The 25,091-nt window shown below is 53.3% G+C and overlaps 1 protein-coding gene across 5 annotated transcripts in view; it reads left to right on the top strand.

The window, feature by feature from the left end:
• The window catches only part of UNC80 (unc-80 homolog, NALCN channel complex subunit), a 208,791-nt gene that overhangs the window by 3,363 nt on the left and 180,337 nt on the right, over nt 1-25,091 (top strand). For all 5 annotated transcript variants that reach the window (XM_064163905.1, XM_064163908.1, XM_064163906.1 and 2 more), the window contains exons 3-4: nt 19,539-19,695; nt 21,919-22,217. In XM_064163905.1, the coding sequence (XP_064019975.1) occupies nt 19,539-19,695; nt 21,919-22,217 (456 nt within the window). The remainder of the gene's footprint in view (nt 1-19,538; nt 19,696-21,918; nt 22,218-25,091) is intronic.

The following is a 25,091-nucleotide window of genomic DNA, read 5'->3' on the forward strand; positions in this document are numbered from 1 at the left end:
GGGTAGAGACACTGTGCACTTCTCTGTGCGTTCTCCATGCTGTACCTATCTCTGACCTCTCTCTGCTTCATGCTGTTCTGTTGGCATCAGATCTTCCTCAATATCCCCCAGGCTGATTCTAAAGCATTTTTCTTCTTTGAGCAGGGATCAGAACTTACTAAGTGTAGAACAATCAAAAAAACAAACAACTTCCCCCAAAATGAACTGAGAGACAACAAAAATCACATGCTTCAGCCAAGGGAAGGGAAGCTCTGAAAAAAAACATGTTTCAGGGAGACTCCAGGACCACAGATCCCAGGATGGTAAAGGTTGGAAAGACCTCTGGAGATCTTCAGGTCCAACTCTGGCCAGAACAGGACCAGACAGAGCAAAAGGAATGGTAGAAGCTGACTGGCTGAAGCTCTTCAGCCATTCTATTACCTACTCTTCATCGGGGACATCTCCTCATGCTGAGCCTTGTTATAAGCTAAGCTGGGGTTTGACTCCTGATTCCCCTGCAGCGCAGGTCGCCAGGCAGTTGGCAGGGGCAGGAGTAACACAGTAGCATTTTCACTTTGCCCTGCGACCTCTTTCTGCTGTGCCAAAGCTTTTCACATGCAGGTGTTGAATTACAGCATTACAGACATCCCCCTCACCGCCCAAAACCTCCTCTAAAACACACTGCTCGATACACAGTCACAGATCCCAGGATGTCAGGGGCTGAGAGGGACCTCTGGAGATATTCCAGCCAAACCTCCTGCTGCAGCAGCACCAGAGAATCCAGCACAGGTCACACAGGAACACATCCAGACAGGGCTGCAAAGGCTCCACAGAAGGACACTCCACAGCCTCTCTGGGCAGCCTGTGCCAGGGCTCTGGCACCCTCACAGCCAAGAAGTTGTTGCTGCTGTTGAGCTGGAACTTGCTGTGCTGCAGTGTCCATCCCTTGCCCCTTGTCCTGTGGCAGGGCACAAGTGAGCAGAGGCTGTCCCTGTCCCTTCCTTCCTGCCCCCCAGCCCTCAGCTCTTGACAGACATTGCTCAGATCCCCTCTCAGCCTTCTCTGCAGACTGCCCAGCCCCAGGGCTCTCAGCCTCTCCTCATCAGGTGGTGCTCCAGTTTTTGTAGCCCTCCCTTGGACTCTCTCCAGTAAATATTTGTCCCTCTCGAACTGGGGAGGAGATCTAATCCATTTCTGCCTTGTGCTTGAAGAAGACCTGAATTCTTCTCCAATTCTTAACAGAATTGTTAAATTATATTTCCATAAGGGGGACTTAGTTCTGAGCAGGTGATGCAGGCTGAGCTGCTTCATCTGCCACCTTCCTGTGCTCATCAGTGTCTTATCCCTGCCCCAGAATGTCTGCCTGCATCAACACCTTCTGTATCAGCTGTTGGGGTTGCAAAGTGCTGCCTGTGTGGGTGAAAGAGGGTTTCTGGAGCATCAAGCTGACTGTCCAACACCACTGTATTGATTGTTGTGCCTAAAAATACTGCTCACCTGTCAAATCACCTGTCCCTTTAAAATTCCCTAGCCAGACTTGTCCCGAGCGTGTCTGTAGGCTGTTAGCTGCCTGACAATGCAAGTGACAGATCACTGTGCAGCAGTCTGTTATTATTCTTGGCTCTAAAGTTGCTGCAGTGGAATTTGCTGCATATTGTGCATTGAGGGAGCAGATGCTGGAGGCCCAGATTCGGTGAGAGCAGCATCTGGTCTGCGAGAGCAGATTGCACTGCTTGCTTATACCACAGTGCTTGAGGAAACACCTGGCCCTTTCACAGCCTTGTTCTCCTTACCTGAGTGACCACACTTGTTTCAGTTGGTCTATCAGCTTTAAATCTGGAGATAAATACACCCTGCACTCCCTCTGCTTTATGTGTCACTGACTAAATGCTCTTGTGCCTCAGCTTGGACTTCAGGTTCTTCCTTTTCACCATTCTGAACTTACAGAATCACAGAACCACAGAATTAAGCAGGCTGGAAAAGACCTCTAAGGCCATTGAGTCCAACCTATCACCTAACCCTTCTGATTAACTAAACCATGGCACTAAGTGCCTCATCCAGCCTCCTCTTCAACACCTCCAGCCACGGCCACTCCACCACCTCCCTGGGCAGCCCATTCCAATGCCAATCACTCTCTCTGACAACAACTTCCTCCTAACATCCAGCCTAGACCTGCCCTGCCACAGCTTCAGACTCTGTCCCCTTCTTCTGCTGCTGGGGGCCTGGCAGCAGAGCCCAACCCCACCTGGCTACAGCCTCCCTGCAGGCAGCAATGAGCTCTGCCCTCAGCCTCCTCTGCTGCAGGCTGCACCCCCCCAGCTCCCTCAGCCTCTCCTCACAGGGCTCTGCTCCAGGCCCCTCCCCAGCCTTGCTGCCCTTCTCTCAACACCTTCCAGCACCTCAACAGCTCTCTGCAATTCAGGAGCCCACAACTGGACACAGCACTCCAGGGGTGGCCTGAGCAGTGCTGAGCACAGGGGCACAAGAACCTCCCTTGTCCTGCTGCCCACACTGCTCCTCAGCCAGCCCAGGATGCCATTGGCTCTGCTGCCCACCTGGGCACTGCTGCCTCCTTTTCAGCTCCTCTCTCCCAGCACCCCCAGCTCCCTCTCTGCCTGCCTGCTCTCAGACACCCTGGCCCCAGTCTGTAGCACTGCTTGGGGTTGTTGTGGCCAAAGTACAGAACCCTGCACTTGGACATGTTAAAACTCATGGCACTGGACTTTGCTCATCTGTCCAACCTGTCCAGGTCCCTCTGCGAAGCCCTTCTGCCCTCTAACAGGTCCACATGTGGCCCCAACTTGGTGTCATCTGCAAACCTACTGATTCTGGACTCAAACCCCTGGTCCAGATCATCAGTAAAGCTACTGAACAGAAGCAGACCCAGCACTGATCCCTGGGGCACACCACCAGTGCCATCTGCCAGCTGGTTGTGGCACCATTCACCACTACTCTTTGGGCTTGGCCGTCCAGGCAGTTCTTGACCCGGCAGAGTGCCCCTGCCCAAGCCAAAGGCTGCCAGCTTGGCCAAGAGTTTGCTGTGGCAGACAGTGTCAAAGGCCTTGCTGAAGTCCAGGCAGACTTCATCCACCTCCTGCCCCACGTCCACCAGGTGTTCATCTGGTCATAAAAAGAGACCAGGTTGGTCAAGCAGGACCTGCCCCTCCTAAATCCGTGCTGGCTGGGCCTGATCCCCCATAGGTGCCCATCCTGTAGGTGCTTTGTGGTGGTGCTCGGGGTGATCTGCTCCATTATCTTACCTGGCACTGAGGTCAGGCTGACAGGTCTGGAATTTCCTGGTTCCTCCTTCCAACCCTTCTTGTGGATGGACACCACATTGGCAGCTTCCAGTCTTCAGGGACCTCTGCAGTGAGCCAGGGCTGCTGATAAATGATGGAGAGCAGCTTGGCCAGCTCAGCTGCAGCTCTCTCAGCACCCTAGGATGGATCCCATCTGGTCCCATAGACTCGTGAGGGTTCAAGAGGCTCAACAAGTTCCTAACTGCTTCTTCCTGGGTTGCAGGGAGGCTTCTCTGCTCTCTGACCCCACCTACAGCTCCAGGCAGCTGGCCTGAGGACAACCTGCCTTGCTATTGAAAGTTGAGGCACAGAAGGTGTTAAGCAGCTCTGCCTTTTCCTCATCTCTCATCACTCCATTGCCCTCCATGTGCAACAGAGAGTGGAGGTTATCCCTGCCCCTCTTTGTCATTACTGTGTTTATACAAACACTCCTTGTTATCATGCCCAGCAGTAGCCAGGCTAATTTCTAACTGGGCTTTGGCTTCCTACACAACCTTGCAACATCTTTAAATTTTTCCTGAGTTGCCTCCCCCTCTTCCCAAGCTGACCTGCCCTCTTCTTGTCCCTTAATCCCTTCTCAAATCCCTCACCCATCCAGGCAGGTCATTTGCCCCAGGGGCTCTGCTTTCAGCCTCATCCTGTGCCTTCAGGATTTCTCTCTGGAAGTAGGCCCAATCTTCCTGCACCTTTTTATTGTCCAGGGCTTTTTCCCAAGGTACCCTTCAAGGTAGCTCCCTCTAGCAGTCCAGTGCTGATGATTTGTTGATGCTCCTCCCAGCTTCACTGCACATTGAAAACATTATTATTTCATGGTCACTGCACCCCAGACAGCCTCCAACCACCACAGCTCCCACCAGCCCTTCTCTATTTGTGAACAGCAGGTCGAGCAGAGCCTCAGCCTGGCAGGCTGCACAGCAGCTGTGTCAGGAAGCCATCCTCTATGCTCTCAAAAACCTTCTGGACTGCCACTTCTCTGCTGTGTTGAGTTCCCAGCAGATATCTGGCAGGTTAAAGTCACCTGCAAGAACAAGCCTGGCTGTCTGGAAACACCCTGCAGTTGTTTATAGAATAACACATCCACCTCCTCTTCCTGGTTGGGTGGCCTGGAACAGACCCCAACCAGTGGGTCAGTCTTATTGGGCTGCTCTCTCAGTTTTAGCCACAGGCACTCAACCTGCTCATCATAGAATCATAGAAGCAAGCAGGTTAGAAGAGAGCTCCAAGCTCAGCCAGCCTAACCTAGCACCCAGCCCTGCCCAACCAACCAGACCATGGCACTAAGTGCCCCAGCCAGGCTTGGCTTCAGCACCTCCAGGCACAGCAACTCCACCACCTCCCTGGGCAGCCCATTCCAATGCCAATCACTCTCTCTGCCAACAACTTCCTCCTAGCATCCAGCCTAGACCTGCCCTGGCACAGATTGAGACTGTGTCTCCTTGTTACAAGCTCCCTGGCATCAAGAGCTTCCCTGACACACAGGCCACCCCTCCACCCCTTCTCCCTCTCCTGTCTTTCCTGAAAAGCCTGTATCTGTTCACTGTAGCATTCCAGTCGTGTGATGCATCCCACCACGTGTCTGTGATGGCAACCACATTGTAGCCTTCCTGTTCCACCAGGCCTTCCAGCTCATCCTGCTTGTTTCCCATACTGCGTGCATTAATGTCCATGCACTTCAGCTGGGCTGCTGCTTTTGCCCCTGACACTGGCTTACCACCCTCAGCTTCCTTTGTTGGGAGCCTGGGTCCATCCCCTTCCCCCCTCAAACCTAGTTTAAATCTCTCTCAGTGAGGGCTGCCAGCTCATGGGCTAGAATTCTTTTGCCCTTTTGTGATAGTTGGACTCCATCTGAGTTTAGCAGACCAGCGCCAGTAGAGGTTGCTCCATGGTCCAAGAACCCAAACTTTCATTTCAAGGACCAGCCCTTGAGCCACTTGTTGATAATGCTGTGTTCCTGTGCCTTTCAGCATCCATCCCTGCCACAGTGGGGACATAGCAGAATGCCACCTGTGCTCCTATCAATCAGTTGACCCAAAGCTTGGAATTCCCTTTTAATTACCCTAGTACCCTTTATGCCAGTCTGGACAACCAGCAGCAGGTGGCAATCAGAGGGATGAATTATCTTGGGCAGCCTCCTTGTGATGTCCTGTACCCAGGCCCCAGGGAGACAACAGACCTCCCTGTGGGATGGGTCTGGATGACATACAGGGCCCTCTGTTCCCTGCAGAAGGGAATCACCAAGTGCTATTACCTTTCTTTCCTTTTAATACCAGAGCTTGTAATGCAGGGGGCTCTTGGCCTAGACTTTGGCAACACCTCTAAGCTGGAAGAGCCATCACCCTTGTCTCCTGTCTTTGTCTTCATCTTCATCCTCCTGGCTGTCAACTACCAAAGCCCCATACCTATTGTACAATGTCAGCTGGGTGGGTGAGGGGTCTGAGAAGGTTCACACTTACCTCTCCAAGGAGGGACCTTTTTCCATTCCCCCTTGTCCCTTGTGTCCCCTCTTTTTGTCTGGTGACAGGAGAGGGGGTCCTCCTCTGCTTGTAGAGCCTCTTCCTGCTGCCTTGGCCCCAGAGCATGGTTCCACCAATCTGTCTGGCTTTCACACTCCCTGATGGTTCTCAATCTCTCTACCTCCTCTCTCAGTTCAACCCCCTGCCTGAGCAGGTCGTTTGTTTGATCACACTGTACATAAGCAGTGTCTCTGACTCCTTCTAGTTCCAGTGCCAGGCTCAGGCGCTCGCTGCAGCCAGAAACCTGCACAGCTGCATTGTGATGGTTTGGGAGTTCCCCGGCCCCACACACAAAGAAATCACTCAGACTAGACTCAGCAGGCTGGAAGTTAAGGTCTGAAGCTGTATTTACAGCTTAGCACAATTTGCAAGCAGAGATAGACACAAATATTTACAGTTATATACAGGTTAAAATCATAGAATCAAGCAGGTTGGAAGAGACCTCCAAGATCATCCAGTCCAACCTAGCACCCAGCCCTAGCCAGTCAACCAGACCATGGCACTAAGTGCCCCAGCCAGGCTTTTCTTGAACACCTCCAGGGATGGTGGCTCCACCACCTCCCTGTGCAGCCCATTCCAATGCCAATCACTCTCTCTGCCAACAACTTCCTCCTCACATCCAGCCTAGACTTCCCCTGGCACAACTTGAGGCTGTGTCCCCTTGTTCTATTGCTGGCTGCCTGGGAGAAGAGGCCACCCCCCACCTGGCTACTATGTCCTTTCAGGTAGTTGTAGACAGCAATGAGCTCTGCCCTGAGCCTCCTCTTCTGCAGGCTGCACACCCCCAGCTCCCTCAGCCTCTCCTCATAGGGTTTCTGTTCCAGGCCTTTCACCAGCTTTGTTGCCCTTCTCTGGATACCACTCCCAGAAAAGCAAAGTTTCCAGGAGGTTCCCAACCCAAACATCTTCCCTCCCTCCCTCTTTTCCTCCCTTCAGAAATAACCAGGTCAATCCCTGTATATCTCATGTGATAAATCTGGGGAGATCTGAGGTGAGACATTAAGGCGACACTTGTGCCAGGGTCTCACCACTCTCACTGCAAAGAACCCTTCCTAACATCCAGTTTCAGTCTCCCCTCTGCCAGTTCAAACCCATTCCTCCTTGTCCTGTCATTACAAGGCCTTGCCAATAGTCCCCCCCCAGCTTTCCTGTAGCCCACTTCAGATACTGGAAGGCCACTCCAAGGTCTCCTGGAAGCCTTCTCTTCTCCAGGATGCAGAGCTCCAATGTCATTCCTAGCCTGCATGAATTAAAGCTCTAAATGACCTCACAGCAATGCATGCAAATGCTCTACAAAGCTGATGAATCTGGGGGGGGAGGGAGGGAGCCTAAGGGACTCAAGGTTATGTTTTCAATATTTGGGCATGGAGGAACCCAAACATCTTCTGGAGGATCTTGCAAATTCTGAGTTAATCTCTTTTCTTTCTGTTTCATTTGTAGCAGTATGTGTGGTAGCTGTGGATGATTAAAGGATAGGAATGGAGCAGTGTTTCAAGAGAGGCCACTTTTGTTGTCTCTACACATCAGACATGGCTATGGGAAGCTGAGTTCTTGAACCCAGGAATTTTCTGTGAATCAAGTGCTTGGCATCTGTGTTTCTTTGCTTGTTAAAGTTCTGCTGTTACTATGCCTAGTAAACAACAAAGCCTTGCCATTCCTTGTGCTATCAAGTCCTAGATTTGTGGTTTAGATCTTCCTAGGAACAATTCCAAATTGGTTGTGCCAATTAACAAGGCAGAGATTCTCAAAGATGCAGTTAGTTTTATCTCTGGAGAGCCCTGCCCACAGCTCTCTACACATGAGTTACATTTGGGTTCCAATTCAGTGGGGAAACTCTTCCCAAGGCTGCTCCTGGGCAATTCATTCATTTAGGAGAATCAGAACACTGGGAAAGTTCAGCCACAAAAAGGCTTTGCCTCACTTACAAACAGGCAGCCTGGAGCCCTGGGGCAAGTCTGTGCCCCTCACTGCTGTGGAGTAGAACTCTCAAGCTAGTCCCTGGCTCCTTTGTGGCAGTGTTGGAACTGCTCAGCCCTTGAGAGGCTTCCAGACCTTGCCAGGGTGCTGGGAAAGAGGCAGAGGATCTGTGACCTGGTCCTGGTTCCTCCTGGCACAGAGGTTTGCAGAGGTGCAGGCAGCATCTCTTGCAGCTGTGCAGAGAGCACCGTGGCAGTGGCACTGCTTGCCATGGCGTGAGGCACTGAAATGCCTTCTCCTGGGTGATATGGGCAAAGGGCTGGAGAACAGAGTGCAGGAGCCTGGCTGAGTCATGAGCTGTGTGAGCACTGATGTAGAGCATCAGCAGTTAAATGCCTTCTCCTGGGAAACTTGAGGCACTTCAGCTTCCAGGTAGTTCAAGCCTAAAACATCAGGGCCAAGCTGGTCTGAAGCACGAGGCAGAGCAGAACACATTGGGCAAGAGCAGTGAGACAGAGGCAGCAAGGCAGAGGCAGCTCCATGAGGCAGAGGCAGGGAAGCAGAAGCAGCAAGGCAGAGGCAGCAAGGCAGAAGCAGCAAGGCAGAGGCAGGGAGGCAGAGGCAGGGAGGCAGAGGCAGGGAGGCAGAGGCAGCGAGGCAGAGGCAGCGAGGCAGAGGCAGCGAGGCAGAGGCAGGGAGGCAGAGGCAGCAAGGCAGAGGCAGCAAGGCAGAGGCAGGCAGGCAGAGGCAGCAAGGCAGAGGCAGCAAGGCAGAGGCAGCGAGGCAGAGGCAGGGAGGCAGAGGCAGGGAGGCAGAGGCAGCAAGGCAGAGGCAGGGAGGCAGAGGCAGGCAGGCAGAGGCAGCACAACTGCTTGCAGCTTAGCTCCATTTCTATGACTTGCCCAAGTGCAAAGGCTCTTTGGCCACAGAGGTTCACCAATCAGATGGCATTTGCCAAACTGACCACATGAGGTGACCCAGGGCTTGCTCACCCTTATTTGGGCCAGACACCTGTGGGTCCCTGTTTGTCACTTTGGGAGGAGACCTAATGGCCCAAGCCTTTGTTTTCCTCCCGGCCTTGCTTCATCAAAAAGGTGAGGCAAGTCAGGACATGTTTTAGGCCTATTAACCTGCCAGGACCAATTGTCTGCTCAGGGGCCCTTCCTCAGACTGACAGTGCTGTCTGCCTGCATTTGAAGTTCTTTCCACTCAGTCTGAAACTACTTTGGCAGTGGTGCCTGTTTTCCATCACACTGCAGCATGAGCTTTGGAAGAACAGGAGAGTAAGGCTCCTTCTGAGGGCAGAAGCCTGGTGCAGGAAGCACTGATAGTTTGTGTCTCTGCCAGGCTGCTTCTGTACACACACACTGGGTTGCTCTCCTAGCTCCCTGTAGTGTTTTTTTAAGGGAGGTCCTTTAGGGCTGCTTCCCTGGAGGGTATCTGCAGCTCCTCTGACACTGCTGAGAGGATGGAGCAGAGGATGCTGAGTTTCCCATGGTCCTGGCTAGTTAGTGGGGACTAGGGGCCTGGCCAAGCCTTTGCTGCTTCATGCAGTTCACTGCAGCTACAGCTCCCCTGGGCTTGCAGACAGGGAGGTGCAAGCTGTACATGAAGCCATAGAATCATAGAATCGTAGAATCAAGCAGGTTAGAAGAGACCTCCAAGCTCAGCCAGTCCAACCTAGCACCCAGCCCTAGCCAATCAACCAGACCATGGCACTAAGTGCCTCAGCCAGGCTTTGCTTGAATACCTCCAGGGACGGTGCCTCCACCACCTCCCTGGGCAGCCCATTCCAATGCCAATCACTCTCTCTGACAACAACTTCCTTCTCACAGCCAGCCTAGACCTGCCCTGCCACAGCTTGAGACTGTGTCCCCTTGTTCTACTGCTGGTTGCCTGGGAGAAGAGGCCACCCCCCACCTGGCTACTATGTCCCTTCAGGTAGTTGTAGACAGCAATGAGCTCTGCCCTGAGCCTCCTCTGCTGTAGGCTGCACACCCCCAGCTCCCTCAGCCTCTCCTCACAGGGCTGTGCTCCAGGCCCCTCACCAGCTTTGTCGCCCTTCTCTGGGCACCTTCCAGCACCTCAACATCTCTCTTGAATTGAGGAGCCCACAACTGGACACAGTACTCAAGGTGTGGCCTGACCAGTGCTGAGTACAGGGGCAGATTAACCTCCCTCATCCTGCTGGCCACACTGCTCCTGATACAGGCCAGGATGCCATTGGCTCTCTTGGCCACCTGGGCACACTGCTGCCTCATCTTCAGCCTACTATCTATCAGTACCCCCAGGTCCCTTTCTTCCTGGCTGCTTTCCAACCACTCTGTCCCCAGCCTGTAGCACTGCTTGGGGTTGTTGTGGCCATGACAAAGCTCAGCTGGAATCTGCCCTGTCCTGTGCTGCTTGTCCAGGCTTCTGCAGGCAGCAGTGACACACAGCCTCATCCCGGTCACAGGGTATTTGGCAGCCCCTCTGCTTCTTGGTGGAGAAGGGGAGAAGGGAAAACAGCAGCAGTGGGAAGGCAGCCAGCCAAGAGTGACCACCACTCCCTATGCAAACAAATGACCTCACCAGGGTAAGAGGATAAAGACTTCTCTAAGTGGCCCTGAGAGAGCTGAGCATAGACACACACAGCACTGCTGAAGGGTGCTGCCCTTTCTCCTGCCAGGGCATAACACTCAGTTCCCTCCCTGCCATCTTGGCAGATGGCTTTGGGTACGTGGGGTGTTGCAGGCATAGGCAAGCCTGCTGTAACAGGTCACTGTTCTCTCAGCACTGCATGGCCAAGCCTGCTGTAACAGGTCACTGTTCTCTCAGCACTGCATGGCCAAGCCTGCTGTAACAGGTCACTGTTCTCTCAGCACTGCATGGCCAAGCCTGCTGTAACAGGTCACTGTTCTCTCAGCACTGCATGGCCAAGCCTGCTGTAACAGGTCACTGTTCTCTCAGCACTGCATGGCCAAGCCTGCTGTAACAGGTCACTGTTCCATTAGCACTGCATGGCCAAGCCTGCTGTAACAGGTCACTGTTCTCTCAGCACTGCATGGCCAAGCCTGCTGTAACAGGTCACTGTTCTCTTAGCACAGTAGCAGCAGCACTGGAGCTGCAGCTCCAGACATAGCCACAGCATGACCATACCTCACTTCTGGCTGATTTACAGGGAGCTTACTTCAAACATTTTCATTCAGCCTTCTCACTGAAGCATCTAACTCTGCTCACCTGTAGCAGTAGTTGCTTAGTTCCTGTGGGGTAAAAATCAGGTCTTTCATCTCATTCTCTGGAGCAGGACCTAGAAGCTGAAGTAGAGTCACAGCAGACCAAAGGGAGGCTCTACAGGAGCAAATGCTAGCCTTGTGTCTTGAGTGTCTCTCTGGATAAATCCCATGGAGAGCCCTGTCCAAAGAGCTGCCTGTGGTTGTTGGGCTGCCTGTGGCAGCCATCAGCGTGGGGACTGGTCCCGTCTAGGTCTGCTGGCAGTGCACACACAGTGGCAACTGTGAAGCAAGTACCTGCAGCACACAGGGACTCTGGTTGCCTTCCAGACAGTAGCCTTTGTTTCAGTGTTTTTCTGGCAGCATGCAGTGGTTCTGTCCCAGATGCCTGTGATCACATCTGCTGTTCCAGAAGCCACTCACAGAATCACAGAAAACATCTGGTTGGCAGAGACCTCCAAGCTCAGCCAGTCCAGTCCTCAACCCAGCACTGCAGGGGCAACACTGAACCCTGTCCCTAAGTGCCGCGACGAAGAGACAGGGAAACAGCTTGATGCAAGCTAAGTTCCAACGTTATTAGGCAACATACAGGAATGTTTATACTCTGTCAGAAGGCTTAAAATCTTTATCTATTGATTAGTCATTTTATCACATGCAACATTGTCTTTTCTTCCAATCTGAATTCTGTCTGCCACATCTGCTTCCTGGGGAGCAACAGCCTCAGCATATTCATCAGATGAGGAGGACAGGCATATTCATCAGATGGCAGGACAGCCTCAGCATATTCATCAGATGAGGAGGACAGGCATATTCATCAGATGGCAGGACAGTCTCAGCATATTCATCAGATGAGAAGGACAGGCATATTCATCAGATGGCAGGACAGCCTCAGCATATTCATCTGATGAGAAGGACAGGCATATTCATCACATCAGATCACTCCGACTCAGACTGTCTGCCCCAGGGTTTGTGTTGCAGTTCCTGTGATCCTACACCTAAGCACCAGCTCCACACACAGCTTAAACTCCTCCAGGGAGGGTGACTGCAGCACGGCCCTGGGCAGAACATTCCATGGCTGAGAACCCTCTCTGGGAAGAAATATTTCCTAGCATCCAGCCTGCACCTCCCCTGGGGCAGCTTGGAACCAGTTCCTCTGCTCCTGTCCCTTGCCACCAAGCAGCAGAGGCTGCCCCCTCCTCACTCCAATCTCCCTTCAGGGAGCTGCAGAGAGCAATGAGCTCTGCCCTCAGCCTCCTCTTCTGCAGGCTGCACACCCCCAGCTCCCTCAGCCTCCTCTTCTGCAGGCTGCACACCCCCAGCTCCCTCAGCCTCCTCTTCTGCAGGCTGCACACCCCCAGCTCCCTCAGCCCCTTCTCACAACCCAGCTGCTCCAGGCCCTTCTCCAGCCTCTCTGCCCTTCTCTGGGCATGCTGCAGCCCCTCAATGTCCTTCCTGGAGTGAATGGCCCAGAACAGAGTGCAGTACTGAAGGTGTGTCCTCACCTCCCTGTCCCTGCTGGCCACCTTGTTTCTGATATAATCCTTCCTTGTGCTACAGAAATCTCTTTAGCTTCCTGCTCAGGCCAGGAAAGAACAGAGGAATCCAGTGGCAACCATGCAAGCAGAGCTCCACACGTCTCAGCTACTCCGATGCTGATGTCAGTACAAGCCTGACTTGAAGACGTAGTTGCAGGCTCCTTGGCTTCCTCTTGAGTTTCTGATGTATGTGGGGTACAGGCTAGAGCCTCCAGAGGACAGTTGTTGGAGGATTTTCTCCCTGATGTCACTGAAGTACCTGTGAATGAGACCTTGAGGTCACTGGCTCCAGAGGACAGCAATGTGTCTTTGCTCAGCCGCCAGAGTAGTGTTGCTGCTCACAGTGATTTTTTTGTCTCTGCTCCTTCCCTTTGCTCTCTCAATGGACTACCTTTGTCTCTCTACTGAAATGCAAGCTTGTGGCTTGGCTTTTCTACAGGAGGTAACTTCTTTCAATAAGTCTAGGTCAGCACTGGTGCTTGGCTGAGTGAGATGAGTCGACTCACTAACCTAATAGTAACTACTTTACTCTCTGCTGAGCTTCATTGTGGCTTGTGTGGAGGCTTGACTTAGCTGAACAGAGGCTTTAGCAAGCCCCAGAGCTGATGCATGAACAGAGGTGTGTCTGTGTGGCTGGAGCAGCAAATAAAGTGTGCCCAGGTGGCCAAGAGAGCCAGTGGCATCCTGGCCTGCATCAGGAATGGTGTGGCCAGCAGGAGCAGGGAGGTCATTCTGCCCCTGTACTCTGCACTGCTTAGACCACACCTTGAGTGCTGTGTTCAGTTCTGGGGCCCCCAGTTTAGGAGGGACATTGAGATGCTTGAGCGTGTCCAGAGAAGGGCAACGAGGCTGGGGAGAGGCCTTGAGCACAGCCCTACGAGGAGAGGCTGAGGGAGCTGGGATTGGTTAGCCTGGAGAAGAGGAGGCTCAGGGGAGACCTCATTGCTGTCTACAACTACCTGAGGGGTGGTTGTGGCCAGGAGGAGGTTGCTCTCTTCTCTCAGGTGGCCAGCACCAGAACAAGAGGACACAGCCTCAGGCTGTGCCAGGGGAGATTTAGGCTGGAGGTGAGGAGAAAGTTCTTCCCTGAGAGAGTCATTGGACACTGGAATGGGCTGCCCGGGGAGGTGGTGGAGTCGCCGTCCCTGGGGCTGTTTAAGGCAGGACTGGACGTGGCACTTGGTGCCATGGTCTGGCCTTGAGCTCTGTGGTAAAGGGTTGGACTGGATGATCTGTGAGGTCTCTTCCAACCCTGATGATGATACTGTGATACTGTGAAAGAGTGGCACCCTGTCCCCTGTAGAAAAAGATCAAGAAAATCTCATGGGTTTCACTTTGTAACCATCTGTGGACCTTCTGTCCTGCTTCTGGAGATGCTAGGCTGCTTGTTCCATCCCTTTTGTTGGATAGCCTGGCCTGGGATAGTTGCCCTAGGCTTCTGCTGTCTTTGTACTGATGTGCTCTTTGCTGCTGCTGTGCTTCAGTGGCCTTTGTAGCTCCTGAATGGGACAGAATGCTCAGAGCTTACACCACATGCATTCACTGCCATGCCTGCCAAGCTGTTCTAAGCATTGGCCACTCCTTCATGTCCCCCCATTCCTGAACTGGTAGCAATGAAGGCAGGAGACCATTTCCCTTTGCAGATAGGCAGTGTGCCCCCCCACAGATAGCTGTAGCAGTGATGTGAGGCCTCCTTTCCTTGGCAGACTTGTCTGATACACATTGCTGACAGCTGAACCCATGGCACATTGGGTGTGCTTGCAGCAAGGCAGGTCAAGGCCAGCCTGGGCTGCATCCAAAGCAGCGTGGCCAGAGCTGGAGAGAAGGGATCCTGCCCCTCTGCTCTGGGGAGACCTCACCTGCATTGCTGCTCTAGAGCCCTCAGCACAGAAAGGACATGGGCCTGATGGAGAGGGTGCAGAGGAGGGACACAAAAATGATCAGGGACTCTGAGCAACTCTACTATAAGGACAGGCTGAGGGAGCTGGGGGGGTTCAGCCTGGAGAGGAGAAGGCTCCAGGGTGAACTTACAGTGAGCTGCCCCTGAAGGGGCTACCAGAGGGCTGCAGAGAGACTGTTTGCAGAGGCCTGCAGGGACAGGACGAGGGCAATGGCTGCAAACTGGAGCAGAGCAGATTGAGATTGGATGTGAGGAACAAGTTCTGCAGCAGGAGGGTACTGGAACACTGCAACAGGTTGCCCAGGAGGTGGTTGAGGCCCCATGCCTGGAGGTCTTCAAGGAGAGGCTGGACAGGGCTCTGGCTGGTCTGATCTAGCTGATCATGTCCCTACTGAGTACAGAGGGGCTTGGGCCAGATACCTTTGGATACCCTTACAACCCAGCCCATGATTCCATGATTATTTTGACTAATCCCCAGAAAGAGAGAGTTTGGTCAACATATCACAACTACCACCCTCCAGTCTCAGCACTGCTGTGCAGTGCAAGGCTGCAGAGCTTTCCAAGCAGGGTTTCTAGCAGGTGAGCAGTGTTGCTTTCTCCTCCCCTCTGTTCGCTGGCAGCTGTGATCTTTACTGTCAATATTGCCTCAGCTTCAATTTGTGTTGCCTCAGGCTTAGCCCTCTATGAGCACCCTCACTTCTGAATGCTCCCCAGGCACACCTCTGTGAGCTCTGCAGTCCTTCTCCCCTTCTCTTTGGCTGTTCCTGCTGTTGTTGGGCAGTTCCTGTCTTGGGTTGTGCAAATGTGCAACAAAGGTACAGATGTGCTTTCACTCTGTGCTGGATCAAGAACTGGCTAGATGGCAGAGCTCAGAGAGTGGTGGTGAATGGTGCCACATCCAGTTGGCAGCTGTCACTAGTGGTGTTCCCCAGGGGTCAGTGCTGGGCCCAGTCCTGTTCAATATCTTTATTGATGACCTGGACGAGGGCATTGAGTCCAGCATCAGTAAGTTTGCAGATGACACCAAGCTAGGAGCAGGTGTTGATCTGTTGGAAGGTAGGAAAGCCCTGCAGAGGGACCTGGACAGGCTGGATGGGTGGGCAGAGGCCAATGGGATGAGACTGAACAAGGCCAAGGGCAGGGTTCGGCACTTTGGCCACAACAGCCCCAAGCAGTGCTACAGGCTGGGGACTGAGTGGCTGGAAAGCAGCCAGGAGGAAAGGGACCTGGGGGTACTGGTAGATAGTAGGCTGAAGATGAGGCAGCAGTGTGCCCAGGTGGCCAAGAGAGCCAATGGCATCCTGGCCTGCATCAGGAGCAGTGTGGCCAGTAGGACAAGGGAGGTTATTCTTCCCCTGTACTCAGCACTGCTCAGGCCACACCTTGAGTGCTGTGTCCAGTTCTGGGCCCCTCAATTCAAGAGAGACGTTGAGGTGCTGGAAGGTGTCCAGAGAAGGGCGACAAAGCTGGTGAGGGGCCTGGAGCACAAATCCTATGAGGAGAGGTTGAGGGAGCTGGGCCTGTTTAGCCTGGAGAAGAGGAGGCTCAGGGGTGATCTTATTACTGTCTACAACTACCTGAAGGGGCATTGTAGCCAGGTGGGGGGTGGCCTCTTCTCCCAGGCAAGCAGCAATAGAACAAGGGGACACAGTCTCAAGCTGTGCCAGGGTAGGTATAGGCTGGATGTTAGGAGGAAGTTGTTGGCAGAGAGAGTGATTGGCATTGGAATGGGCTGCCCAGGGAGGTGGTGGAGTGGCTGTGCCTGGGGGTCTTCAAGGAAAGACTGGCTGAGGCACTTCATGCCATGGTCTGGTTGACTGGCCAGGGCTGGGTGCTAGGTTGGACTGGATGATCTTGGAGGTCTCTTCCAACCTGCTTGATTCTATGATTCTATGTGCACAGCTGCTGGGGAACACAGCAGGCTGCATCTTACTGCTGGTTAGCATGCCATGCCTGAGAGGGGCTAATCATTTAGGAGAGCTGCCCATTTACTTTCCTTCTTATTACCCTCCCAGTTTTACAGGAAGATGTGGTGTGAGTGGTCTTGAAGGGTAAGCTCTACAAACCTGGAGTGAAGGCACTTGAAGGATCTGTTAGGTCGTGGGAGCCAACAGTTAGACTCACAGAATCAGTCAGGGTTTGGAAGGGACCACAAGGAGCAGCCAGTTCCAACCCCCCTGCCATGCCCAGGGACACCCTACCCTAGAGCAGGCTGCACACAGCCTCATCCAGCCTGGCCTTAAACACCTCCAGCCATGGGGCCTCAACCACCTCCCTGGGCAACCCATTCCAGCCTCTCACCACTCTCCTGCTCAACAACTTCCTCCTCACCTCCAGCCTCACTCTCCCCACCTCCACCTTTGCTCCATTCCCCCTGCTCCTGCCACTCCCTCACACCCTCAAAAGTCCCTCCCCAGCTTTTTTGTAGCCCCCTTCAGATGCTGGCAGGCCACAGGAAGGTCCCCTGGGAGCCTCCTCTGCTCCCGCCTGCACAGCCCCAACTCTTTCAGGCTGTGCTCACAGCAGAGCTGCTGCAGCCTCTGAGCATCCTCCTGGCCCTGCTCTGGACACTCTCCAGCATCTCCACAGCCCTCTTGTCCCAGGGGCTCCAGAGCTGGATGCAGTACTCCAGGTGGGCTCTCAGCAGAGCAGAGCAGAGCAGAGGGGGAGAATCCCCTCCCTGACCCTGCTGCCCACACTTCTGCTGCTGCAGCCCAGGCTCTGGTTGCTCTCTGGGCTGCAAGTGCACACTGCTGGCTCCTGTTGAGCTTCTCCTCCAGCAGCACCCCCAGGTGCCTCTCCTCAGGGCTGCTCTCCAGCCTGGATTTGTGCTTAGCATTGCCTCGACCCAGCTGCAGGACCTTGCACTTGGTCTTGTTGAGCCTCCTGAGCTTGGCTTGTGCCCACCTCTGCAGCCTGTCCAGGTCCCTCTGGATGGATCCTGCCCTCCAGCCTGGCTGCTGCACCACACAGCTTGGTGTGGGCAGCAACCTTGCTGAGGCTGCACTCAGTGCCTCTGTCCATGGCACCCACAGAGATGTTGAACAAGACTGGTGCCAGGACTGATCCCTGAGGGACTCCACTTGTCTCTGGCCTCCACTTGGCCATGGAGCCATTGACAGCCACTCTTTGGGTACAGCCATCCAGGCAGTTCTGCATCCATCTCGTGGTCCTCACCCATCAAACCCATGTGTCACCAGCCTGGAGACCAGGATGTGGTGCAGGACAGTGCTAAAGGCCTTGCTCAGGTCCAGGTAAATGACATCAGTTACTTGTTACTTGTTTGCCCAGAGCCTGATGGAGTTGGTGAAGCAGCTTGTGAGCAGAGGTAGTGAGGAGGCCAAGCTGGAATGTGGCAGGGACATGCATTATTGGTAACATATTTCTTTGCCTTAGACACTGCAGTGGAGGAACAGAACTGCTTTTGTGACCTCTAATGAGATCTTTGTATCTGGCCAGAGCTTACTGAGCACCTAGCAGTAAGGAACTTCCTTAGGGATTTCGAAGGCAGGTAGTTGTGTTGCTCCAGGTGGAAATAATGAGCTTGCTGCAGCCATCAGCTCTTCTAAGTGTCCGGAAACCATTCCGTCGCGGCTCCACAAAAGATTGGGCACACTGATTCTTTGCTGTGGCAGGGTGTGAAAACGTTTCCTCAGGCCTGTGGTTTCTTAGTGGGTTGCCCTTTATGTTACACTAAACTGAAAGAGCATGTGTGAGAATCATATCCAGCTCCCAGCTCCACAAACACAGGGCTCTCTAGCTCCCGTGGCTCCTGGCGCGTCAGACAAGTGCCCAGCACAACCGGCTCTGGCACTTCCTAATTGCCACACTCTGCTTGCTTTAACTCTTTTTTTCTTTAACAGAGAACACATGAAGTGACCTATTTATTTCTTAGCAAACTGCTGGCTAAGCTGTCAGCCCATGGCTTGGATGGCAACACTCTGTGCTGGGTTAGGAACTGGCTGGAGGGCCGGACCCAGAGAGTGGTGGTGAATGGTGCCACATCCAGCTGGCAGCTGGCACTAGTGGTGTCCCTCAGGGATCTGTGCTGGGCCCCATCCTCTTTAACATCTTCATAGATAATCTGGATGAGGGCATGGAGTCAGTCATCAGCAAGTGTGCAGATGACACTAAGCTGGGGGCAGATGTGACTGGGTTGGAGGGCAGAAGGGCTCTGCAGCAGGACCTTGACCGCCTGCACAGATGGGCAGAGTCCAAGGGGATGGGGTTCAATAGCTCCAAGTGCAGGGTGCTGCACTTTGGCTACAACAACCCCATGCAGAGATACAGGCTGGGGTCGGAGTGGCTGGAGAGCAGCCAAACAGAGAGGGATCTGGGGGTGCTGATTGATACCCACCTGAACATGAGCCAGCAGTGTGCCCAGGTGGCCAAGAGAGCCAGTGGCATCCTGGCCTGCATCAGGAATGGTGTGGCCAGCAGGAGCAGGGAGGTCATTCTGCCCCTGTACTCTGCACTGGTTAGACCACACCTTGAGTGCTGTGTTCAGTTCTGGGGCCCCCAGTTTAGGAGGGACATTGAGATGCTTGAGCGTGTCCAGAGAAGGGCGACGAGGCTGGGGAGAGGCCTTGAGCACAGCCCTACGAGGAGAGGCTGAGGGAGCTGGGATTGGTTAGCCTGGAGAAGAGGAGGCTCAGGGGTGACCTTATTGCTGTCTGCAACTACCTGAGGGGTGGTTGTGGCCAGGAGGAGGTTGCTCTCTTCTCTCAGGTGGCCAGCACCAGAACAAGAGGACACAGCCTCAAGCTGTGCCAGGGGAGATTTAGGCTGGAGGTGAGGAGAAAGTTCTTCCCTGAGAGAGTCATTGGACACTGGAATGGGCTGCCCGGGGAGGTGGTGGAGTCGCCGTCCCTGGAGCTGTTCAAGGCAGGACTGGACGTGGCACTTGGTGCCATGGTCTGGCCTTGAGCTCTGTGGTAAAGGGTTGGACTTGATGAGCTGTGAGGTCTCTTCCAACCCTGATGATACTGTGATGCTGTGATACTGTGATGTGCCTGGAGAGCTTTAGCTACAGTCTGTGTCTTCCAGAAGAAATGCCACAAATCATGCTTTAGGTGTAGAAATGACAGATGAGGGAGTTTCGAAGGAGATGGATCTCTGTACTGAAAGGTACATGCAGAAATAGATACACGGTGACTGGTTTGTCTCTTTGTTCTTGCTTCCAGTCCTTTGAAAGAGTTTTGGTGGAGAACAAGCTGCATGGCCTCTCTCCAGCTCTCTCTGAAGCCATCCAGAGCATTTCTCGCTGGGAACTGGTCCAAGCGGCGCTCCCCCACGTGCTGCACTGCACCGCGACGTTGCTCTCCAACCGAAACAAGCTCGGTGAGTGCTCAGGGCACTTTGGTTTCCCATCACTGAAGTTACCAGCCCAAGTATGACAGATTGATGCTCAGGCTGCCAGCATGTTCTAAACCCTAGAATCCCACTTCATTCTGCTGTGAGGATAGGCTGAGGGAACTGGGATTGTTCAAGATGGAGCAGACTCTGGAGGAATCCTATCACTGCCTTCCAGTACCTGAAAGAAGCCTACAGGAAGGCTGCAGAGGGACATTTTACAGGAGTGGCCACATATAGAACAAGGGGAAATGGATTGAAATTGGATTGAAATTGAAGCGGAATAGGTTTAGGAAGAAATTCTTCACTCCAAGGATGGCAAGGCTATGGATACCCCTGCCTGGAGATGTTTCATGCCAGGTTGGATGGGGCCTTGAGTAATGTGGGCTAGCTGAGAGGTGTCCCTGCCATGGCAGGGGGGTTGGATTGGATGATCTCTGAGGTCTCTTCCAGCCTAAGCCCCTCTATGATTGCCTCTCCTGATCTGTTCTCATTCACAAGAGGGACATCTGTGAGAGCTTCCCCAGTGAAGTCAATGACCTGAGGAGCTGAAGAGTCAAAGTAGTTCAGTAATGTTTTGCTAACAGTTTCCTGTAGATCACTGACCAAGCTTTAGCCAAAGCCTTACCACCCAGCAGGTGGGAGTTCTTTGGAGCAATACATCTATCTTTTGAGCCATGCTGCAGTGGCCAAGTGCAGCAGATACTTTGAATGTCTTCAGTGCTTCTTCAGTGCTTTTTCTTTGCTGTTGGTTGGGTTTTGTTGGGTTTTTTCCCTTTCTTTTTTGTTCAGACCAGTGCATGTGATTCACAGAATCTCAGGATAGACCTTGAAAGCTCATCCAGTCCAACCCCCCTGCTGGAGGAGGAGCACCTATACCAGATCACACAAGAATGCATCCAGGATGGTTTTGAGTATCTCCAGAGAGGGAGACTCCATAATTCCCTTGAACAGCCTGTTCCAGGCCTCTGTCACCCTCACAGGGAAAAATTACTCCTCATGTTTACATGGAACTTCTTATGCCTCAACTTCCACCATTGCCCCTTGTCCTGTCACTGTGCATCACCCAGCAGAGCCTGGCTGCAGCCTCCTGGCACTCACCTGCACATCTTTGTCAACATGAATGAGGTCACCCATTAGTCTCCTCTTCTCCAAGCTGCAAAGCCCCAGCTCCCTCAGGCTCTCCTCATAAAGATCTCCCACTTGTTGCTGCCAGCAATCTGACAAATGCAGTGACACCCTTTGGATTGAAGCAGGTGCTCTTTATTCCAGGCCAGTGCAAGACCTATGCAGGACAGAGGACCAAAAGCAAAAGTCCCAAAGGCTCCCATCCCCCTTAGAATCATAGAATCAGGCAGGTTGGAAGAGAGCTCCAAGCTCAGCCAGCCCAACCTAGCACCCAGCCCTGCCCAACCAACCAGACCATGGCACTAAGTGCCCCAGCCAGGCTTTTCTTGAACACCTCCAGGGACGGTGCCTCCACCACCTCCCTGGGCAGCCCATTCCAATGCCAATCACTCTCGCTGGGAAGAACTTCCTCCTAATACCCAGCCTATACCTCCCCTGGCACAACTTACATCACGTCTTGTTTTTCCCCTGGCCAGGTATCCCTCTATCTTTTCCTCTCCAGTGGGAGGCATCCTGCAGCTGTGGGAATGAAGGTCGAGTGCTTATACACTGCTCGTTACTGTTCTCTCTTACACTGGATTCCCACACCACACAGCAGTGAAGGCAGTCAGATAAAAAGGCCAAGGCCAAGGCCAGATCTAACTTACTCCTCTGGTCTTTTACTGATTGCAGCAGTGATTTCAGCAGGAATTTGCTTCCTGTGGGGTGGCAGTAGGGCAGCTTACCAGGACACATCTTGGGCACCTCGCAGTGCTCACTTGCATTTTGTCTTACTCAGTAAGCAGCCACGAGCGTGGAGCTGACAGCCTGGATGAGCACTCTGTGGCCATGCAATCAGTCGTCCTGCAGCTGACATTTCAGGGACTGAACTGCAAAGGCTGTGCAGTAAATGGAGACTTGTGAGGGAGGAGGTGTCAAAGACAGCAGAACAGTGCTGATACTTCCAGTGGCAGGCTTGGCATTGGCAAATACATGGCAGGAGGGTGGAAGCCCAGCTTTCTGTGCAGCTCTGAAAGCCTCAGCAGTCCAACTAATAGAAACCCTGCAAGATACTGAGATGCTTGGTTGTTTTTTACCTTCCAGGACATCAGGATAAGCTTGGAGTTGCTGAAACAAAGCTTCTTCACACTCTTCACTGGATGCTGCTGGAAGCCCCTCAGGACTGCAGCAATGACCAGTTTGGAGGTGACAGAGGATCCAGCTGGGGAGGGAGCAGCAGTGCCTTTATCCACCAGGCTGAAAACCAAGGCTCTCCAGGACATCCCCGGCCCAGCACCATCAGTGACGAAGAGGAGAATAACAGGAGGAAGTTCTTCCAAAACTCCATGGCCACAGTGGAGCTTTTTGTCTTCCTCTTTGCTCCTCTTGTCCACAGGATTAAAGTAAGTAGAACATCAGTGGGGTAGTTGTGTGGAGAGAGCTCTGAGCAGGGAAGGAATGGTTCTGTGTCTGTGACTGTTTCTTAATTCAGCCCACAGCACACCCTGGGTGAGCCCTGGAAACGTTTTAACAAGCTGGCAGGAGGCAAACATACTTCCAGTGATATGAGCAACCACCACAGCATCAGGTAGACACAAAGGCAAACCAATACAAAGAGAGACATCTCCAGCCCTAAGAGAGACATCTTCAGCCCTTGGGAACGGCAGAGATCTGTGGCCTTTGGGAAGCCATTGGGACCCTGGGGCCTGCAGAGATGTCTGTGAGCTTTGGCTTGCTCCAGTGATTCTCTACCATTGCTCAGAAGGGCCCTGCAAGTTTCCCAGGGGTGCCACCGTGGGGCTGGCACTGGGATTTGTTGTTGCCATTCCTAATCATCTTGCTGCTAATTAGCAGGAGCGGGTGGCAGCGGTGTGAGCGTGGCAGTGGCAGTTGAGCATTCTTTTGTTCCAAGCTGGAAGCAGGCTGCAGGCTTCTGTCTGCCAGGGTCTTCCTCTTGGTTTTATGGCTTTGCAGAGGGCTGTGCTGAAGAGACTTTTTCTGCATGCTCTGACTCCTGCCTCTGCTCTTCAGCCTGTCTGGATCACTGCCATTTAGCCTTTATGTTTCCAGCTAAGGCTCTGGAGAGTCTGTAAAGCCATGAAGTGGTGGAGGCTGCTATCTGTTCTAGTCCTGCCCTGCATGCTGCCACATGGAGATAAGAAAGTGCAGGGTGATCTTCAGTTAAGGCAGGTGAAAGCAGGAGAGCCAGATCCTTTCCCTACTTTTATTACTGAGTACTGCATTCCTCCGTTTTTTTTAGCTCAGCTTCTTCCTACTTGTTTAATACTTCCACATTTTCTCTGAGAGCTACTGGGACAAGGCAGGAGGAAGGGCTGAATTCTGCCTAGTGCTACACACACAAGTGTGGGCTGCTCTTTGAATCCATGAAATAAAGCTGGAGGTAGACCCTGCCTATTAGAAATGAGCTTTCAGACTTGTGGGTTTTAATGTTTTGGGATGTAGTTCCCCATTTACAAGATGGGATTAATAATGATGCCTCTGCCCTACCTGGGAAGTCTCTGACAGCTCTGAGATGCTGTAGCAAACCTCAAAACAGGCGAGGAAAAGAGGCATGGAACAGACTCACTAGGTCAGCTTTGTCCCCTCTGTGCTTCACAGAGGTAGAGGTCTCAGGGGAAGGGTACCAGATAACCAAAGTATCAGGGAACCAAAGTAATGTTTGCACAGGCAGACCTAAATGCTGCATTTGCTAACTTCTGAAAGTACAGGTCTGGTGGTGAGCTGCTGGAGAGCAGCCCCATGGAGCAGGCCCTGGCAGTGCTGGTGGGCAGCAAGTTCTGCATGGCACAGCAATGTGCCCTTGGGGCCAAGGAGGCCAATGGGGTCCTGGGGGGCATTGGGAAGAGTGTGTCCAGCAGATCCAGGGAGGTTCTCCTCCTCCTCTGCTCTACCCTGCAGAGGCCCCACCTGGAATACTGCATCCAGTTCTGGGCTCCCCAGTTCAGGAGAGACAGAGATCTACTGTAAAGAGTCCAAGGGGGGGCCACAAGGATGCTGCAGGGACTGTAGCACTGCCTAAGGAAGAGAGGCTGAGAGCCCTGGGGCTGGGCAGTCTGCAGAGGAGAAGGCTGAGAGGGGATCTGAGCAATGTCTATCAAGAGCTGAGGGCTGGGGGGCAGGAAGGAAGGGACAGGGACAGCCTCTGCTCACTTGTGCCCTGCCATAGGACAAGGGGCAAGGGATGGACACTGCAGCACAGCAAGTTCCAGCTCAACAGCAGCAACAACTTCTTGGCTGTGAGGGTGCCAGAGCCCTGGCACAGGCTGCCCAGAGAGGTTGTGGAGGGTCCTTCTGTGGAGCCTTTGCAGCCCTGTCTGGATGTGTTCCTGTGTCACCTGTGCTGGATTCTCTGCTCCTGCTGCAGCAGGAGGTTTGGCTGGAATATCTCCAGAGGTCCCTTCCAGCCCCTGACATCCTGGGATCTGTGACTGTGTATCTAGCAGTGTGTTTTAGAGGAGGTTTTGGGCGGTGAGGGGGATGTCTGTAATGCTGTAATTCAACACCTGCATGTGAAAAGCGTTGGCACAGCAGAAAGAGGTCGCAGGGCAAAGTAAAAATGCTACTGTGTTACTCCTGCCCCTGCCAACTGCCTGGCGACCTGCGCTGCAGGGGAATCAGGAGCCAAACCCCAGCTTAGCTCATAACAAGGCTCAGCATGAGGAGATGTCCCCAGTGAAGAGTAGGTAATAGAATGGCTGAAGAGCTGCAGTCAGTCAACTTCTACCATTCCTTTTGCTGTCTGCATCACTGACTCGAGGCACTGTGGCATGTGGAGCCATGTCAGCAGGAGACAGTGGTGCAGCTGCAGGTGTGTTGCCAAAGCTATTACCATGTTTGTTTGCCCTAATGGGGACAGGGCACTATGGCACTGTCAGTGTCTCCTAATGGAGATTGGGCCTTAGGTCGAATAAGTGCATACCTGAGCCTTGGTCCTGCTGAGATGTACTTGTGTGCTGATCTACATGACTTCAGCAATGATGGCACAAGTGTAAGCAGCACAGGAATCTCTGTATAAATGTAGCTCAGGTACTGTTACAGTCACAGAAATGTCAGGGCTGGAAGGGACCTCAAGGATCAGCCAGTTCCAACTCCCCTCCATTTGAAGGGACACCTCACATCAGATCAGGCTGCCCACAGCCACATCCAGCCTGGCCTTAAACACCTCCAGGGCTGAGGCTTCCACCACCTCCCTGGGCAGCCTGTGCCAGTGTCTCAGCACTCTCATGGGGAACAGCTTCTGCCTAACATCCAATCTC

The sequence above is a fragment of the Pogoniulus pusillus genome, chromosome 24 (assembly GCF_015220805.1).
Source record: "Pogoniulus pusillus isolate bPogPus1 chromosome 24, bPogPus1.pri, whole genome shotgun sequence".
NCBI lineage: Eukaryota > Metazoa > Chordata > Aves > Piciformes > Lybiidae > Pogoniulus > Pogoniulus pusillus.